The 14772-nt window shown below is 43.5% G+C and overlaps 1 protein-coding gene across 2 annotated transcripts in view; it reads left to right on the top strand.

The window, feature by feature from the left end:
* The first annotated feature begins 2892 nt into the window (after positions 1-2892).
* The window catches only part of LOC125715636 (heterogeneous nuclear ribonucleoprotein L-like), a 48351-nt gene continuing 36471 nt past the window's right edge, over positions 2893-14772 (top strand). Inside the window, exons 1-3 of one of the 2 annotated variants that reach the window (XM_048987413.1) lie at positions 2902-3037; positions 4235-4336; positions 4989-5526. In XM_048987413.1, coding sequence (XP_048843370.1) covers positions 5314-5526 — 213 coding nt within the window. In that variant the 5' untranslated portion in view covers positions 2902-3037; positions 4235-4336; positions 4989-5313. Of the gene's footprint in view, positions 3038-4234; positions 4337-4988; positions 5527-14772 lie in introns of both variants that reach the window. The other variant, XM_048987414.1, reaches the window with a different exon arrangement.

Here is a 14772-nt window from a genome sequence, read left to right as displayed (position 1 = left end):
GAAATGTGCAAACATGCCCCCAGAGGGGACCCAGAATGATGCTCCCTCCCTGATTGGGGGTGGTAATGGCCTCCGGCCACTATGTGAAATAGCTGACTGCTACTGATATGTAACGGTTCCCCTGCTCAGTATAGAATAATGATCCAAACTCATCCAGCCCCATTCTCTGCATCGGCATCCCCATCTGGAACTGCTGCAGGGGCATGCATGGTCATGGTGGTGGCACCTCCAGGGGAACCCAGGCCTGCCCTGAGGGCTCTGTGCTCAGCGCTCTGGACCCTAGAGCAGTGTTTTTCAACCCGGTCTTCGGGGAGCCCCAGACGGTCCACGTTTTTGCTCCCTCCCAGCTCTCTACTCGGGGACAGTCCAGGGGCTCCAGAGAACCAGGTTGGGAAACACTGATATCAGCCAACCCACACAGGTATCTAACTCTATGCTCTATCAGGAACTTAAACACTAAAGTATGAATTCTGATGAATTCTTCCCCTGTCCTTAAGGTAGAAGAACGACTTAACCAACATTCTTTTGATGACTTCAGTCACCAGGAATGTTCATCTGGGTATGTCCAAAAGGCCCAAAGTAAAGTGGCGGTCAACAAGGCCCACGAATCCCCAAACCCGAAACCAGCTAACCAGAGGCCCAAATCAAAGTGGCGGTCAACAAGGCCCACGAATCCCCAAACCAGAAACCAGCTAACCAGAGGCCCAAAGCAAAGTGACGGTCAACAAGGCCCACGAATCCCCAAACCAGAAACCAGCTAACCAGAGGCCCAAATCAAAGTGGCGGTCAACAAGGCCCACGAATCCCCAAACCAGAAACCAGCTAACCAGAGGCCCAAATCAAAGTGGCGGTCAACAAGGCCCACGAATCCCCAAACCAGAAACCAGCTAACCAGAGGCCCAAATCAAAGTGGCGGTCAACAAGGCCCACGAATCCCCAAACCAGCTAACCAGAGGCCCAAATCAAAGTGGCGGTCAACAAGGCCCACGAATCCCCAAACCAGAAACCAGCTAACCAGAGGCCCAAAGCAAAGTGACGGTCAACAAGGCCCACGAATCCCCAGCTTTTTAAACCACCAAGCCAGCACCTGTTGACAACTGACAGACACAGAGGAAACAGACTTTCCACATCTAACTCCATAAAACTCAACTCTGACAAAGCAGCTGAACACTATGCTGCAAGAGCGATGATGATGATCAGTGATGAGAACTGCTCACTGCTCTGCTTAAATAAGATTGGGCTCCAGGTGCCACCAGCCCAGGGCAGGACTCGTGTGACAGAACCACATCACCACCAAAAGAACAATTCAATGGAGCTGCCACTACGATCTACCTGCCACTGTTCAAGTTGTCGATGCAATGAGAGTGGTTGTAGCCGACCTGTGTTTTCATCCTCGTTATCTTGTTGGTAGCTGGTGATGGCTACAGATTATACAAAATAACTTCAGTAAAGTCTTTTGGTCATACTGACTTTCACCACCCTGAGCTCAAAACATCAAGCGGCACTGGGATGGAAGAGCAGCGAGGTTTGGGTAGGTTTCCCAAACTATTTATCTGATTCTATTGGTGGCATTGAATTTTTGTGAAAGTGCTACTTTACACACGTTAAGTAATTTTCACAGGCAAGCACTCCTAGCATGGTTGTTGATGTATAAACATAACTTTACATCCCACGGGTATTTATATGGAATCACAGAGATATATTATATAAAAATAGGACACTATTTTATAAATCATGAATTGACTGTGGTATTTTGATTGTTGGGCAGCTACTGAATGCCAGTGGTCTTTTAATGACTTATAGGGAATTTCTTGAGACATATAAAATACCAAATAAACCTAAAGAATATGCTGTGGTCTTTAATGTCTAGAAGTGCAATACATTTTCATCAGAATGTTTGTATAAATTATAAATGCCCAGACGTTGCCTATAAAAATATATTTATTGGGGATATTAACTTATGGGACGATAAATGTAACAACCAGCATATTAGGAATTCCCTTTGCCAACCAACAGCTCCCTCTGCAAAATTCTTCTGGACTTCCCTGTTTGATGATATTAGATTGGAAGAAAGTGTGGAAATTGTTAAATCAATATTGCATCCAAAATAAGGTTAAAGAAATTTCATTTAAAACATTTCATCGAATATACCCTGCCAAGAAAATCTTAGAAAGGTTCAAACTAGAGATAGATTATAATTGTGATTTTTCGGGGGATCTACCTAATGAGTCCACTATTCATTTCTTTTTAAATGTATCTATACAAGAATGTTTTGGGTAGATTTATCTAATTTTATTAGTAGGAAGATTGGAAGTTAAGTGACAATTGAAATGTTTGACGTTTTTATTTATTTTAAAAATGAGGTGTTAACAGCAGATATTATTTTTGTGATTCAGTTATTTATTAATGTGGAAAATTTCACATTCATAAGAAAAACGTCTTAAGATCTAAACCGAACTTTTTCCATTTTTAATGAAATTAAGCAGTATGGCACAACTTTAGTTCGGTGTAAAAACAAAAAAGCTGCCAAAACCTGTAAAATTGTTGATCAATTTGGTTTCCATTGGTTTTTTTTTTGTTTGTTTGTTTCTCTTCTCTCTCATCCCTGGCTGTGTTACTGTTTTAAGTATTGCATGGCAGTACCTTTGTTGATATGCTGGAACATTGGTCACTAATAATAATAATAATAATAATAATAATAATTTTTAAAAGAGTCTTGGGTAGGTAGCGCCAAATGGAGTTTGGGGGTGGCACCCGATTAACCCCCAGAGGAGCCCCCCCATTTTCATTGGTCCTTAGTGATTTTGATCATAGAACGCGGAACCGCACGAGCCATGTTCCTCTTTGGACGCCTTCCCGTTTTACTAATGGGGTCGTTACTGCTATGGGTACCTGTCCCGGTTTCGTTTTGCTCATCTTTCAGAGAAAGTGGAAATGTTATACAAGGTGTGAATAGAAATGAGTGAAAAGTCTTTCCATCATTTATTCGAAAAAAATCATCTCACCCATGGAAGGAAAGTGCATTTGCGCTCTGATAGTAAGTCCCAAGACGTTCCATGTCCCTTTTTATTTCTGGCATTTTTGAAAGTGGCTGTTTAGCGGTAGCCTGGTTTAAAATAAGCACTGCCTTGCGATATTTGCATTTGCGTTCTTCTGTTATATAATAATAATTGGTACCAGAGGTGCAAATCTCATCCACCGCTATGTGTATTTAGATATTTTATATTCTGCCCGTGCTTGCTCTGAGTATCCTACTAAAACGCCTCTAAGGACTTATCTATTTATTTTGTGAACATAGATATTTAGTCATAGAACGACTGTCTCAGTTGCCAGGCGCACACATAACCAGCCCCTTCAGTTTCTTTCCTGCCAAGACACATATTTTTAAAACAGATTTAACTTCAGTTGATAACGTTTCTCTAATTGCACCATTTCCACGGTACGCCGCTTTTTTAACGGATGTTACATGACATCTAAGCGGAGTCACGTGGTTTATGGTCAAAGAGACTGTTGAGTGCCTCCCAGCTTCTACATTTATTTCATAATCATAGAGTTTTCATCCAATATTTGATTTTACAACCTATTCATTAACAGCTATTTACCTGCAGCCTGTTATTGACAGGCAACTCAGTGATCTGTACTCAGTAATCACGAGTGGGCTTCTTTCGTTAAAAGGACTGCTTTAAGATATATAATTAGTTTCAAGGACTGGGTTTTAAACTCAGAAGCAAGCGTTTAATTAGTGGGATTAAATCCATCTCCTATTTTTCTTCTATTGTTGTGATATGCCATCTTACCATTGAAAGAAGATACCTTAATATGATACTACAACAATGACAACATAATGCTATTATTCGCTGAGAGGCCATTGATCATAATTTCATTTCCGCAACGGATTCGTTTTCGTTGGAAAGTATGCAAAACCTTACTATGGTACACATTATCAATACGTATAGGGTATCTGCACTGCAAAATCATATTTAATTAAGTTGTGTCACTTAATAAAAATGACTTTGCTCAATATAGTGAGTAGGAACCGGAGAATCTGGAGATCAGTCAGGTTTAAAATATAATATGTATATGTAAAATATATATAATTTGTAAATGCACCTTCAATTAGCATATTGGTGCCTGTTACTCACGGAGAGAATGTCGACTCGAAATGGAGTCTTAGTTGAACTTAGAAAGTAGAAAATAGAAGTCAGCAATAACCGGGAATATCCACTTATTACAGCCTCGTAACAGAATGCAGAGACAGCAAAAAGCCAGTGCAGTCCAGCGGAGGATAGTGAGACCGCACAGGGAAGCCACATGAAGTGCGCTTGGGGGCAAACAGGTGGGCGGGCGACCGATCAAACATAGGCATCTGTGTTAATGTTGAATTTGTGTAAAGTCACAGCAGAATAATCATTAAATACTAAGGCAATTAGTATAGTAATTATTCGAGAATGAAAATAGTTGCCAAGTAACATATAGCCTACAGCAACGATTGCGTACATGCGTTTTTTACCCTCTAAAGAAAAACAAAAGCGACATGTATACTGTAGGCTATTTTGTGTTAGTATCAATGGATGTTTCCACATTGTTCTAAACAAGTCTAAGCTGGTAACAGTACAACTAGAGGGGACGAATAATTTCCTAATATCATCACCACATAACAAACAGCATTACTTTTCTTACCGCTGTAACGAATTATATCGTGATTTTAATATAAACAGGTAAACAGGCTAATGGTACGGTACGCTGTCTTAAACACTTATCTGGGACCAGACCGGCAAGGTGCTGTACGGAGAAAAGCCCTCTCTAAACAGTAAAACATCAGTAAATTTAAAGCAGGGGGTTGTTCTTAAAAAGTAAAATAAATCTAATTTTCTTCCCTGAGATTGATTTTTAATGGTTAAGGTATTCAGACTTTGGGCTTGATTAATATATTCATACAAAAGTGATTTATCGCTTCGACTAAAATGTGCTTATCTTTTTCTTGACAGATGACCATGGTAACCAATCAGTATCTGTATTTACAAGTTGCGAGACGAGTTCGCCCAATCAGAAGCGACATTCATGCGTACCGAGGGAGATTGGCCCAATGAGGAAGCGACGAAGCGTCTCCCGGCTGTCTATCTTTGCGATGTGAACAAAGGGAAGGACGCGCTGCCTGTGACAGTCCGCTCCGGCTGATGCACGCCGCTGAGAGCAGCGCTTAGACGCGTCGTCAAGGCTGTCCAAACCCTTCGTAACTTCTCTCGGTCACTCTTGTCAGTTCTACGCGCAAAGGACGGTACTGATTCTGAGCCCACATCTCTGATTTTGAGAATGTCTCTGGCCGAGGAGCATGAGGAAGGGGAATATGAGAGAGCGCCCAAACGGTTCAAGACGGCAGAAGCGGAGGAGGGCGAAGACTTGGAAGAAGGGGAGGACTCGGATTCGGCATCAGCCGGGCTGATAGGGGACGTGGAAGATGTCTCCGCGCCAGGTGGGGACAAAAGGGCACACTGGTCAATACCGAAATGTGGATCAAGAGGCAAGGTAAGTTTCCTAAGATCATCTGCCGCCTGTCAAAGACGGGTATTTTACCAAAGCTGGCCCAGCCAAAAAAAAGAATGTCAATAAATCAGTTATGCAATTAATAATAAGAAATTACCAGCAAAACCGGAGAATCTGGCTTGTGAGCTGATCCCTACTCTTGTTTTCTGGAGTCACACCACATAGTATTCGGGCTGGAACGCAACGTGGGTGTGTTGCACTATTTAACTTTTTAAGAACGCTTCCGTTTTGGCTTGTGCATGTGGAACATACATAGTTTTTTATATTTAATTTTCATACACCTCTGATTCTTATTGTGGTTTGCCATCTACTGGAAGGTAGAGCGATGTGTTTGTTGTGATCTTTTATGCTGCATAATCAATTAAGTTTGGATATATATATATATATATATATATATGTAAACAGGTTGAAAATCAGGTACAGTGCGAGCCCCCAGGGCAGTCGAAATGCGTCCCGTTCTGAGCGGTCTCTGCGGCCGGTGTTCGCGCGATCTCACCCTGATACGTTCCAGGCTGCTGTGCTGATGCATAAATTATGATCGGACTGACCACAGTCCTGCAGATTTACAAGTTTTAACCTACTTTAAAACCACTTGCAAAATGCGGTGGCTTTCATTTTCATGTTATAATGTGGGGCATATAACGCTTCTAAATGCCACGATATGTAATACACCTTGGGCGAGTATTGTTAAAACTGGACATTTCTGGAAAAATGTTTGGAATCATCTCCATGTCTTGAATACCAACTTGATACCATTCTAAATATAATTGTGCCTTGAACACCGTATAGAAGACAAAATGAAGTATTACTAAATACACAGGCATATATTACCTGCAAAGTTTAACTGTCCCATTTTGCCAGGAGTCCTATTTAACAATACTCTTTCTCCAAGTCTGTGTCTAATAATGAACTATTTATATCGGTATGCGGGCTAAACGCTTATGCCAAAGTCATTCACCGATTTTTTCAATTGCTGTCTTACTGCCACTGTTGCTTTCTGCCAAATCAGCAAAATTAATGTGCAAAGCCAGATGCAAATTATGCTAATTCATAAAATGTGCTACTATACGTTACATCTGGTGACATCTTGTTAAACCAAAGGTTTAATTAATTACTCTGATGCGGACATACACTTTGCTAATTTTTATATACTACTGTGGAATGCTATTCCGGTATTTAGGAATCAGCAAACAAGCATGCCTGTTGTATCCATAAAACTGTTAGACTCTCTTCTTGAATAACTAACAAACAATAACAGTAATCACAATAATGATACAAAATGTTAATTCTCAACAATATTAGAGGATTTAGATAAAAACGTGTGTAATTTGTGTAAAAATATGAACGGGAAATACATTTAATGAAGTGCAAATGAATATTGTAAACCGTCGCACGCTATTAGACCTATAGTATACATAAGTCAGGTCCGGTAATTATATTAGCGGGGATACTGTGCACTCTGTCGACTTAAAGGCCTTACAATCTTCCTTTGTTCTCTAAACTACGTGTGTGAGATTGTAACCCTTATTCACAAATAATAGATTAATAAGTTGTAATTAATTAATTTGCATGCATTAGACTTTAGCACTCTTCACGTCTCCTGTACGGTACTTAATTGGAATACCTTTGTGAACACTTACCATTTGCATGCATCGCTGCGTTTCTTTTCGTGTTTGCAGAGTAAGATGAAAATTGCTAGTGTTCCTTTTTAAAATACATATATAATCATTTTAAGGAGAGCTGGTTTCCCACCTTCTCCTAAGCAGAGTAAGATATTTCAAACCGATATAGCATACAAATATTAAATTTGCAGTCAATAAATATTCGACAAAAGACTAGTCGCACTGTTTATATTTGTAGCAGAACGTGACCTGTTGCTTCAAAGCGGGTCTCTATATATACTATTGTTACCCAGATAAACACTTTTTTTCATCACTTAATAGCTTGAGTCGCGCGGCAGGCCAGACGCGCATCCAAGTACTCCACAGATGTCCGAAGTTGGCATAATCCTTTCTGTGATGCCTAGATGCCCAAAATAATGACCGCAATTAATTTGAAAGTGGAAATACAGGTACAGCAAAAATGGAATCGTATCTCCCATGTTATGCTGCTGTGTATTGTATTATATGCTAGAACTTAACTAGGTCAGGCCATGCTCGATATGGTGAAAGGCTTTTTGGTGTTGGACGCTGTTATTATTCATACGTAAAGTGAGCACGTATTTCACCATAGAACGTCCTGCGATAAACATCTGGACGCGCAGCACCAGGTCATTATGGGTCCCGAGAGATGGATGACGTGTCCCCCTGCAGCCGTGCACTTCCGTCGCGCTGCGTTTGCCATACAAAGCACACGCGTCTTCTTTCATAGGTTGCCTGTACCTGTAGCGACCAGAAAGATGGCTTTCATTCGGTCGTTGTGTCTTTTCTCATTCTCGGTATCATTAAATTTGTTGCTTTCTGTATTTATCTGCTTACAGACCCAGCTGGGTCGAATTAATCTTTTTTCATCGACGTGTTATTTTCAGTGTGTTTAAGGCAAACGCCATCAGAATTCTCTAATTAATAAAACAAAAATCTGATTAAATATGTACCTAAATATGTCAGATGGATATGGCTGTTATTGCGAACCAGGACCTGAAAGGTGCGCAGCTTAGATTTAAAAACATTTTCTAACCAAGCACTTTCCGCCTCCTACTCCTTAAAATATATTTATGGGATACCATACAGAAGGAAAAAATATGAAAGATGTGTAGCTGAAATTGTGCTCCTATATAATACCTCAGAGTACGGCTTTTAGACAGTGAGAACTCTGTAAACATGAATGAAAATGACAAGTCAGCTGGTATTAATAGATAATTTATCAAACTGGCTTTAAAAACAGCTGGACGATTCCTTTAAAATGACAGAGAGATTCGGCAGGTGGCAGATCGCACGTTTGACCTTTGGGCTGCCGCTTGGCGCCATGCCAAGCTCGTGTTCATACAGGATGTGTCTGTCAGAAGTCTACCCAGTACCTCCCTGACTTAACCATGACATGGTATCCAGCGTTACACCTGTAGCCTGCCAGAGAATCTTACATCTTTAAACAAATTTGAAAACCTGTCAGTTTTGCTTTCGCTATCTCTTTTGGAAAATGTGATGGATACTTAGCTAAGCATTTCTGTGATTAGGGGGTTTAATTAAAAAGTGCTTCCAATTAGATCCTCTTCAGCGATTATGAATCTATATGTAATCTTTATAAATCTGTATGCAATCTTTCACCGGGAATCCCACAGTCACTGAGGCAGAAGGTAGAACCAGACTGTGTGTAAATTTAATTTATATTTCTTTTTTTTTGCTTTGACTTGGTACCATGTTTTCTAAGTAAATCATTCAAAGCAGTGTCTGCTTTCAAGTTCTCATAGGTGTCAGGAACCTGCTTAAGATAGAGAGCGAAAGCTTCTCAGTGGTTTGTGAAGATCGTGTGGAATATCAGACCTGTGATCTTCACGATGTTTTTTTTTTTTGACAATGGTTGTTTTTGTTTCTTTGCTTTTCTCGCTTGCTCTCTTAACTGTTAAAAGGATGTTGTCGATTAGATCTATATTCGCCGGTGTGTTTCGTGCCTTAGTTTGAGGTGCAGATTCTGAGCGATGGAAGCTGAGCCCTTAATGAAGCGGATTAATTCCTTTCATTGGCGTTTTTGTGACTGTATCTCCAAAGCGTTCTCCACTCTGTCGCCGCATGCTAATTATGCTCTTGTAAATTCAACATTTCATTGAACTGCTTCAGTGACTGGGATTCAGCTGATTCCCCTCGCATCAGAAGCCTTTCAGAAGTTCAGGAGCTGATCTCTGTAGGCTGAGGCTGTGTCCCACGCCGTCCTGCTCACACTGTCAGCCGCACTCATCGGCAGACCCGCGTCGGGTCACGTTTTCTAGGTTTTCACGCGTGTTTTGTTTGTCACTGCCTGAAGGCCAAGAAGAGGCGAAGCGATAGATACTGTCAGAACTGCCTTTGTGTTCTTTCTGATGGAGATGAGTAGATGTTTCGCATACGGGGTCAAGTGTGGTGTTTCAGGTTGGCTGTTCCACATTGAGGGTCACCCAATCCATTAAAATTTTTGAGTGTGAAATTTGTCATTCCTCTTCCTTTTCATGTAGCTGATGAAAAGTCGGATTCATCTGAGTTTGACTTTGGCCTGCTGGAGGTGGGGGTGACGGGGGCAGGGTGGGGGGGGGGGTTTGTTTTACTTCTGCATGCTCTCCTTTTTTCGGCTCTGTCGTGTCGGGAATGCATCCTTTAAGCGTCAGTGATCTCAGCGTCGCCTCCTCACCGGCATCGGATGTGCTGGCCTACTTATCTGCGATTTCACCATGGGCTGCCAATTCTGGAGCACTTCTTACATCAGACCGGTGATGCACAGTCTTCATCTCTCTGTGTTTGTCGTTTTTAGTGCTGCACAGCCCTGCTGGGAATTAAGGGTGATTTTATTTTATTTTGTGAAGATGGAGTTCAGGGTTAAGCTGTATTTTAGCAGATCTTGTTCTGTAATAAGAGACACATGGAATTTCAGGTACTGCAGACTTGTTTATCGCCTCAATTAGCACAATATGCAGAATTCCGTAAGCAGGCGGGATATGGACACAGCCGTGGGTCTTAATCTGTGGTCCTGGAGATTTTTCAAAATATCTCAGTAATTCTTTTTTTTCACCTCCTTGGAGATTTTCAACATTGCACGCAGTTGGAATCATTTTAACCCGCTGTGCCATGAAATACATGTTGATGGACCTAAATGGGTTTTTGAGTTTTATGCAGATGGGGGGTAAAGTCTCCATTTGCTCCTTCAGCCCAAAAATAATGACTTTGTTTCTCTGCACCTATAAATATCTGAATAACCGAAGCGGGCAGCTACACTGCAGCAACAGATTGTATGACTTGCAAGTTGGAAAAATGATTCTCGGAATGAGTAACTGTTGTCTAAAGAACCTCTCATAATTGCCTGACTGACAGGGACTTTAAAATCTTTGCGCCATTATTGTATTATGCTGGGTTAGGGGCCTGATATGAAATCCTTTCATAGGGTCCAAAATCAGACGTGTCAAGAGTTGTTGCTTTTTATTCATTTGTTTGTTTGTTCATTTGCTTGTTTGTTTAAGCATTTAAAGCACAAACGTGATCCATGTTAGCAGGCACTAAGCGACATCAGCCGGCTGCGCGCCGTACCTAACGCCCCTTCAGCGCAGGAAGGGACTCGCATTGCGAATCGGCGCTTCGCCGCTCCCGCGCCTCTCACTTTCGCTCTCATTTGTCTGGTGTCACCCCCGCAAAGTCCAGGATAACGGCACATGAGTCATCGGCTGCCTTCGCCGCTGAAACGGATTGGCGAGAGGGAGGAGTGCGGAAAGGGTAACCGATCCGGGCGGAGCCACCAAAATACGGCGTGCGCCACACTGCCGAGCCGCCAAGCCTGATGGGGCTGCTGTGTGTTTAATGAAGATTCAGCATGACATTAGTGCTGCTTTTTAAGTATAGAAATTCCCTGTGTGTATGAACATACTTGGCCAACTAACCTGGTTCTGAATATGAAAAGTAATGAGGGTGGATTTTGAATGGGGGGGGGGTCCATTTCAGATATCTCTCCTCATAAGCCCAGGGAAGAAGATGATGGAATTTTGCAGCAGGGAAGTTGGTTGTACCAGGTGTGCCTGTCAAGATGGGCTGTGCATGTAGTTCTTTAAATTGCCAAGTCTCATTTTGAACAACCTGCCTTGTGTGATGCATGTTCTATAAATGGTCTCCTATTGGATTAGGGCTAGGCTGGGGGTTCTTATTAATTTGATGGGTTTGCACGTGTGCAAACACTGTGGGCAATTTAAGGATGCCAGTTAGACTAGCGGGGTATCTTTGGACTGCGGAAGGGGGGTGAGTACCCAGAGGAGCTTTGGGGGAAACTGCTGCCCACAGAGCCACTGCGTCATCCATGCTGCCGCTTATTTTTTGTCATGTTGATAATTTTATAAGTGTTTTTTTTGGTTCTCCAGTAGAATTTTCTGGGCCACTTGGAGCCTTTCCCAGGCAGCACAGGGTCCAAAGCTGGGGTTCACCCTGGCTGGGATACTAGTGAGTGGACATAGACGCTCTCACACACAGTCAAACGCTGGGGGGCAATTTCAGGACACCAATTAGCCTTACTTCAGGAGAAGACCCATGGGGGAACACACGGGGGAACACAGACCCCCCCAACCCTCTGTGAAGCAGCAGCACTGTCCACAGACCACCCCCAACCCAGTGTGAAGCAGCAGCACTGTCCACAGACCCCCCAACCCTGTGTGAAGCAGCAGCTCTATCCACAGACCCCCCCTAACCCTGTGTGAAGCAACAGCACTGTCCACAGACCCCCCAACCCTATGTGAAGCAGCAGCACTGTCCGCAGCCCACCTTCAACCCAGTGTGAAGCAGCAGCACTGTCCGCAGCCCACCTTCAACCCAGTGTGAAGCAGCAGCACTGTCCGCAGCCCACCTTCAACCCAGTGTGAAGCAGCAGCACTGTCCACAGACCCCCCAACCCTGTGTGAAGCAGCAGCACTGTCCACAGACCCCCCAACCCTGTGTGAAGCAGCAGCACTGTCCACAGACCCCCCCCAACCCTGTGCGAAGCAGCAGCACTGTCCACAGACTCCCCTAACCCTGTGTGAAGCAACAGCACTGTCCACAGACCCCCCAACCCTGTGCGAAGCAGCAGCACTGTCCGCAGCCCACCTTCAACCCAGTGTGAAGCAGCAGCACTGTCCGCAGCCCACCTTCAACCCAGTGTGAAGCAGCAGCACTGTCCGCAGCCCACCTTCAACCCAGTGTGAAGCAGCAGCACTGTCCACAGACCCCCCAACCCTGTGTGAAGCAGCAGCACTGTCCACAGACCCCCCAACCCTGTGTGAAGCAGCAGCACTGTCCACAGACCCCCCCCAACCCTGTGCGAAGCAGCAGCACTGTCCACAGACTCCCCTAACCCTGTGTGAAGCAACAGCACTGTCCACAGACCCCCCAACCCTGTGCGAAGCAGCAGCACTGTCCGCAGCCCACCTTCAACCCAGTGTGAAGCAACAGCACTGTCCACAGACCACCCCCAATCCAGTGTGAAGCAACAGCACTGTCCACAGACCACCCCCAACCCTGTGTGAAGCAGCAGCACTGTCCACAGACTCCCCTAACCCTGTGTGAAGCAACAACACTGTCCACAGACCTCCCCCAACCCTGTGCGAAGCAGCAGCAGTGTCCGCAGCCCACCTTCAACCCAGTGTGAAGCAGCAGCACTGTCCACAGACCCCCCAATCCTGTGTGAAGCAGCAGCACTGTCCACAGACCCCCCAACCCTGTGTGAAGCAGCAGCACTGTCCATAGACCGCCCAAACCCTGTGTGAAGCAGCAGCACTGTCCACAGACCACCCCCAACCCAGTGTGAAGCAGCAGCACTGTCCACAGACCACCCCCAACCCTGTGCGAAGCAGCAGCACTGTCCACAGACCACCCCCAATCCAGTGTGAAGCAGCAGCACTGTCCACAGACCACCCCCAACCCTGTGCGAAGCAGCAGCACTGTCCATGGAGCCACCCAGGACTTATCTTGTGAATTAAATTAGAGGTTGTAATACAAGTAATGCATTTATTCTGACAAATGGTTACAGCCAGTGGTTCTATAAATAATGCAAATAATAACGGAGAGTGCACATCCTTGCCTGGTAGTTTCATACTTGGCTAGTTTGCCTGGTAGTTCTGCATTTTGAACTAGGTGATGTCGTTTGCAGTGACAGATGCCATGTTTCAGCTATAACTTTTTTTGAATAAATTGAATAATTAATGAATGATTCCATTTATCCATCCATCAATCCATCACCCATCTGTCCAGCCGTCTGTCCTTTAACTGATTATGCTGGTCAGGGTGGCAGTTAAATTAAATTATTGTTCACCAGTCAGTGATACTTTAATTCTGTTGATTTTGTGTCCGTCTTTAATGAAGCCGGTTGGGTCAGGATGGATGAATTCTGAGGTCACGGAGTCAAAGTGGATCGCTATCATTTCGCTAATAATTTTAAGGCGTCTGGTGATTAATGATAGTGGGGGGTAGCGTTAAAAATAGGGCTGGGTTTTCACCTTAAACATGACTAATATTATGCTGGGGGATTTCTTTCGGTTGCCATTTTAGTAAACTTTATCATTCGACATTTGATTAACTTCTTCTTCAGATTGGTATGTTGTCAGGTATCTGAAGCATTTCTTCATGACTTGATGATTCTTTTCTTTGAGATTCTTATTGCTGTTTAAGTGGCTGTAACTTGTCATAAAGGTGTGACTTATTACCTGAGGATTCTGGGTGACTGTCCATGACAAGGTCCCTTATGGTCGTTTTCATGGTTCCTCCTTCATTACCCTAAAACTTGTTTACTACATGTTTTCCTGATTTGTCTTTATGCTCAAGATCATTATGTTACAGTCTTTGTCGTAGAATCTTTGCTGTGTATTTATTGGTACTGTTGTCAGTTTGACATTCAGTGGGGTCTTTTTCCATCTGGTTTTTTGAGTAGATATGCTTCTGCATTCCTTCAATCTTCCTTCTGCATTGAGTCTGGCATTATTTTCCATCTCAGTACTTCAAATTCATTTCCAGGGATGCCCACTCTACTCCATCCAAGGCCAAATTATTCTTCACAATAGTAGTACTTCTGCTTCTGATGATGAAGATGATGACGATGATAACATCAACAGAAGGTCATAAACATTTGTCTGTCCAGTTATTGTGTGAAAGTGCTGTAGAACGGCACGCTGTTCCAAAGACGCCTAGATTATTCATTTGGCTTTTGTAAAATGGCCCGTGCCCGAGGCCTTTGGTCAATGACAGATAACACAGTCTGTCCTGGGCCTTCAGACCTACCCCGAGGACCTCTGTGAGTGCCTTTACTTTTGCCGGTGAATGGGATGACTCAGTGATAGAGATATTTTGAGAAGGAGCCTGTCTCTGGCAGCTTGGGACATCAAAGGATAATGATGGCTATTTATGTAGCCATAAAGGAACGCTTACAGAGTGCTGTTCTGATGGATAAAGGCACTGCTTACCTTTTACTGACCAGAGGAGAGCTTTTTCTTTGCTAAATTGCACCGCCGGTACAGAAATCACAGATGTGAATAGGCAAAGTTACTCTTAATTATATCCCATAAATACGCTTGGAGCTGTATTCTGAGATGGACACTTT

This window comes from Brienomyrus brachyistius, chromosome 20, assembly GCF_023856365.1.
Source record: "Brienomyrus brachyistius isolate T26 chromosome 20, BBRACH_0.4, whole genome shotgun sequence".
NCBI classification, from domain to species: Eukaryota; Metazoa; Chordata; class Actinopteri; order Osteoglossiformes; family Mormyridae; genus Brienomyrus; species Brienomyrus brachyistius.
The sequence above is the reverse complement of the archived record's forward strand: the minus strand, read 5'-3'. Positions and strand labels throughout refer to the sequence as shown.